The sequence below is a fragment of the Rhinolophus hipposideros genome (assembly GCF_964194185.1).
Source record: "Rhinolophus hipposideros genome assembly, chromosome: 7".
Classification (NCBI taxonomy): domain Eukaryota; kingdom Metazoa; phylum Chordata; class Mammalia; order Chiroptera; family Rhinolophidae; genus Rhinolophus; species Rhinolophus hipposideros.
In genome coordinates, this window is record NC_138053.1 from 77,562,773 (window position 1) to 77,568,772 (window position 6,000).

At 37.1% G+C, this 6,000-nt stretch overlaps 1 protein-coding gene across 1 annotated transcript in view; it reads right to left on the bottom strand.

The window, feature by feature from the left end:
* Positions 1 to 5,566, bottom strand: part of SPEF2 (sperm flagellar 2) — a 165,885-nt gene extending 160,319 nt beyond the window's left edge. The window contains exon 1 of the mRNA XM_081053291.1: positions 5,448 to 5,566. Coding sequence (XP_080909417.1) covers positions 5,448 to 5,505 — 58 coding nt within the window. The 5' untranslated portion in view covers positions 5,506 to 5,566. The remainder of the gene's footprint in view (positions 1 to 5,447) is intronic.
* Between the last annotated feature and the right edge of the window lie 434 nt (positions 5,567 to 6,000).

Here is a 6,000-nt window from a genome sequence, read left to right on the forward strand (position 1 = left end):
AAATACTTGATAGAATATTTTAATATCTCTATTTTTAAAATAAAATTTGATACTTTTGAAAAGGTCTTAACATAAGACCTAATCAATGAAATATAGTTAATGCACAAGGGGACCCAATAAAGAATGCCCCTGAAATTTGGGACAAATAATAGAATAGATCACTCTCTAAAACAAAAACTAGTAAGAATTAATATAATAGAACAAAATTAGTCATCTATGGAAACCCACTTATACAAAAAAAATTAACAAGGAACATAGACGATCTGTTAAAATTCATAATTCATCTATTTAAATATTTTATATATCATGTAAACTATATATAACATTATATATAGTGTTAATTAACATTATTATGTGTTAATTAACATTATTCAGAATAGAGATTTGCTGTAACAAAAGAAAAATACACAAATATTGTAATATCAGAAGCTTTTGTACTAGTAGTAACACTGGAAAACATCATCAAACAGTATAGTTTATCCAGAAATTGCTGGAAAAGGAGGAGGAGGAAGGAATTTTATAGAATCTAATCTAATCTAATCTAACCTGTCACAGCATGTAGATAACTAAAATACATCAAATATTAGCTTGATTTTAGAGTTATTTTAAAATGTCTAATTTTTAATTGTCAATGAGCAATGTGATTTATAAATTTGATCTTCTCTTGAGTGGACCAGCTCATTAAGATGGTGTATAATGTTCAATTGCCAGTAAAGGTTATTCTTCTATCCTTTTCCTCATGATGAATTGGTACCCCGGTTTGTAAAATCAGCAAAATGTAATTTCAGTATGAAATGATTCCTAAGAACTTGCTTAAAGTAATAAAACAGCTTCTGTAAAATCAGCAAAATGTAATTTCAGTTAGCATGAAACGATTCCTAAGAACTTGCTTAAAGTAATAAAACAGCTTCTGAAATCATAAAGCTGAAAATCAAAGTATCCAGCACGACCTTCTCAAGATGAACAAATCCATAAGGTTCAGTCTAAACAATACTCTCCTTTTGCCTCACTCATAGACTTTCATGTAATAAACAATTATTTACTAAGTGTCCATTATGTGATAGGCACTCTACTAGTCATTATTCTAAAGTGAAACAAAGACAAATAGTTGAAATAATATTTACTGAGTATCTTGATATAGTAGATGTCAGGCACTGTGGTATATATTTTCCATTTGCAATCTCATTTAATACCCTCCCAAATATATAGCAATTCTTATTCTTACCTTTCAGTGTATAAAATTGGGACCTAAAGATTATTATTTCTACTGTGAATACTATACAATTTCCAAAACAGCCACACCCAGAATCCGAAAGAACATGGACCACCTTTGCAAAGAATCTGGTACAGTACATGGATTTAGAAGGCTTCTACTCATTTATGGAGAATGTTCAGTAATTTATGGAGATATGAGGCTAGTTTCCTCTTATGGTGAATTCGTAAGTTTTATAAAACAGAGGCAATACTTATTCTTGAAAATAACAGAGTTTTTAATGAATTTTACAACACATCCTTTAGTGATATTAAGGTACTATTTTCATCCTTTAGTGATATTAAGGTACTATTTCATGCTTGAATTTCAGATGTCATTTTGTGTGGAGTAACTTTTTGTATTCTAAGCCATCTCATTAACATATACATCTAAGCATTATTTTCCAGGGGCAATGATCTGGTTAATTAGCTCACTGAACATCCTTAACTTTGGTAGCCTAGATTTGAATCTTCATACATTGAGACTAATCTAGTCTCTGGTGACTCCAGAAACCTCTTTCCATTAAGTGGAAGGAGATTGTTTTCAATTGATCATTGGCATTCATTTGCTCTACTGCTGATATTCAGGGTAATCCAGGCAACACAAAATTCAATGTAATATGCTTTATCCCATTGACTTCTACTTTTCAGAATTATCCAGAAATCAATTGGCTTTCGCTGCCTCTCCAATGACTGAACCAATCAGTCTCATCAAGGCAGCAAATGCACTCCCTTGGCATTCTCATCCTGTTTTCTTTGTTCCGGCAAACAACATACAGATGGAATCACTTCTAAACAAACATTAATAAATGTACCTTTAGCACTTAATCATTTAGGAGTTAGGTTATATCTGTAAAGTTATAACATGGCTCGGTAGTTGAATTTCTGTACTTCTTATGACTTCAAATTGAACAATAATCCTTGTAAAAGGAGCTCGCATGAATGCAATTGGAACAGCTGAATTTTTAAAACGTATATTCTCTAAGTATAAATTCTAGTATAACAATATAGTGCCCAAGAGCACAGGTCAAAGATCTAACTTCTAGCTGTGTGACCCTGAACAAACCACCAAGCTCTCTCTCCCAACCCCTTTTACTCACCTGTACATGTGGGACAACGCCTCTTAGGGATTTCTTGTTTGTTTTTGTTTTGTTTTAGGGTTAAATAAGAAAACCTAAGTAAAGGGCTTAGCACAGGGTCTGTGTAAGTGCCTAAGTGCTCAATAAGAGGTAACTTGTATTATTATTATTATTCTTTCCTTTATAAACTTCATTTGAGGAAATAACTATGTCACCCCCCCATAATACTTGATTATAAGATTCTTGCTATAGTTCAACTAAAGTGTTAAACCTTGTTTTCTCCTATTTTGTCATGTGAAGTTTGATCTTCTTTTTGTTTTTTTTTTGTCCGTAATGCTATATGAATTTTCCTTTCAAATTATGAAGGCAATACAATCAACAAGCCAAATGACACAGATGTATAAAGAAAAGCCACTATCTTCTCCTTCTCCAGAGTAACTGACACCAATACGCTGGTTTATATCCTTCCACACTTTTATCTATACTTACACAAAACCACAATAAGAAGCTTCACGTCAATATGTCAATAGTCCAATATATGTCTTTCCACACATTTCTCTATGCTCATACACACATATATACGTACGTGTATGCATTTGTGTATTTCTTAGTTGGCATAAAAATAAAATTATACTATTCATAATAAGCTATAACTTTTTTTTTTACTTGACAAAAATACATGAATATTCCTTAGGTTAAAAGTTATTAAAAAAACTCATCTTTTCTAATAACTGCATAACAATTCATAGCATGACTACAGCTCCATTTACCCAAGTATTATACTACTGCAGGATATTCAGATTGTTTCCAATTTTTCCTTTTTGCCCCCACAATCCATGTAGCAATAACCATCCTCGTTTCAAATATCCTTACATATCGGTGATTTTATTTTTGTATGACAGTTTCTGAAAAGTGAGATTAAGCATTTATTTTATCCCAAGTACTATTCTAAATGCTTTACATTTATTATCTCATGTAATAAATGAGGTATTATTATTACTCTTGTTTGAGTATGATGACATTTAGGTAAATAACTTGCTCTCGCTCACAAGTTAGTAAGTGGTAGATAAGTGATTTCAACCCAGGCAGTCTGGCCTCCAAGTCCTTGCTCTTAACAGAACGCTTATCCAGAATTTGCCAAATTAAATATATATGAGAAACAAACAAAAATAAATAAAAGAAAAAAACCCAGAAGTTGCCAAATTACTTTCCCTAGAGAATGCACCCACTTAGAGTCCTTCCATAATAGTTTCTATAAACTATTCAAAGTCTACCATTGTAAACCACAGAACTAACAGCTTATTCAATGCTGGGAACTATCAACTGGCAGTGTATTTCCTCGGGGGCATAGATCCTATCTTGTTTCCAAAGCTAGTGAAGTGTTTTTCCTATAGTCTGAACAGTTTTTTACAATATGGAATCTGGTTACCTTGGGGACTGTCTAGACTTCTCTAAGCAGCTGGAACCACGAAATAAATCTGCATTTTTAGCGAATGGGATCCAGAATACTAGCTATTTAATATTGTAGCTATTTCTGCTAACAGCTTCCACATTTACACTTCAGGAAAGCAGACAGTGGGAATTTTCCATTTATAGCTTATATTGTTAAAACTCTTACTTAAAAAGTCTCCATTCTTTTAATCTTCACAGAATGAAGTAATTCTTCCTGCTCCCCTCATAGACAAAATTTCAAAAACTAATTACAATTATAATGTCATATTACTGTTCTCATGTTTCACATTAATTTCGTTTACTTTTCTCAAAAGTGTTTCAATTGCAATAGACTGGGCTCTTGAGCAAAGGGTGTGGTTTATTACTAAACAAGTAAATGATCCAAATTGAACTCAGTAATCTGTAATTGCTTTTCATTGGAAGAGTATAACTTTAGGGCAGGATATTGCATTTGGCTCCAATGGTGAGAAAGGAATAAGAAAAGAAAAATACTAAACATAGTCCTGAGGTCGGCATCCACCGTGTTTTAGTAGAGAAACAGAGACACAATGGGATGATCACAGAATCCTGGGAAAGAAATGAGTGCAATTTCCAGGGAGTGTGTGGGTGGTGGTTTTGCTTATGCCTCAAGAAATGCAGCTGGGGGTGTTTCGAAGTGATAATAAACACTTCGCCATTTCAGAAACACTACTGACCTAGTAAATGCTGTGGATAACCTAAGGTTGGCTTGGCATTACTGCCCCTGTGGTAGCAAGCTGGTATTATGCAAGGATGCTTCTGGCAAAACAGACTGAAATGATTTGGGCCGAAAACCTCTTGCCTGGAACAAAACCCATCCCATCTGAAAAACAAACTCCTGTTGAAGAAACAACAGAAAGAAGTTGAGATGAAGTACAGTGCTGTGCTGGAATTACTTGATTGTCACAGAAGTTGACGGCATGTAAAATTACCTCTGTGGTTGTGAAATTTAGAGACTTTGGGTGGCAACTTCATGTTTGGGATAAAACCAAGTTAGTGAATAAAGTCAGCTTTGGGCAAGAGTAAACAGTAGTCAGAAATAGCTAATGTTTGTAAATTTTGAGCTAAAACTGCTACAATTTGTAAATGTTAACATATTCTGCAGTAACTCATTTCACATGCAGCCTCTTCTGCTGGCAGTTAAGTATGGAAAGTATGTTTGGATCTATTTTATTCTGGAGGAAACGTACTCAGAGACGGCACTGTAACTTGTCCAGGAGCACATATCTAGGTAGTAGTGCGGTAGCTGGCTTTAAGGCTTCATATTTCATTGGCTTGCCAGCACACCATGCTTCTGAGAATGTGAAACGGGCACTGTCAGGGCCAGACTCTAGAGTCCAGCAAATTCCTCTCTCCACAGGAGCAAGGGAGCCCTTCCTGAGCCCTCGGATTGCTTAGAACCACACATTAGGTCAGAAACTGCAGGGTTGGACCCACCGGGAGTGGCAGAATGAGGATGGGAGAAGCCCTGCGGTGGCTGGAGTGACCGGGAGGGGAGCCGCTGGACGGGCCTGGGGCGCTGCTGGGCCCCTGAAGCGCCCCACCTGTGCAGCTTGTGCCATCCCCACCACCTTCCTTTAGCCCGTCGCGCCCAAGGCTGCGCTTCCCGCTCGCCCCTAACCACTATCGCCAGGTTGTGTCACTCACTCACGGTCTGGGACACCTTCAACTCTTGGTTGAGCCACTGACACAGGATCTCCGACATGGTTCGGCGAGAGCCTGCCACAACAAGCCGGGAAACCAAGCCCACCAGTTCGCGTCTTCCTGTTGCCAAGGGCAACCCGTTGCTAAGGAAGCGTGTCCAGACCGAAGCTAAGGGAAAGGCTAAGAAAAGAAGGCGCCAGAGCCCAGTGCGGAGGACAGAAAATCGTGGCCTGCCACCTGCTGGCGAGTGTGACCGGAATGTGCGCAAGGTGGGGGTCGGAGCCTGTAAGGGGCCCGAAAAGGTAGCGCAGAGTGGCTGTGAGCAAGGGGCGAGGCCGGGAAAATTATGGACTGGGCAAGGGGTCTGGGATGAGCAGAAAGAAAAAGAAAGGGTCTTGATTGAAGGGGAATTTTTTTTCTTCCCGTTTGTCTTTTGAAGAAACCTGTTGAAGATCTCACTCTAAGGCCAGCAGTTTTGTCATTGACTTACAAGTTATTAGTTTTAATTGCTATGTCTTATGGGCCACCCTAGCAAGGACAGAATGTGTCTTATTCA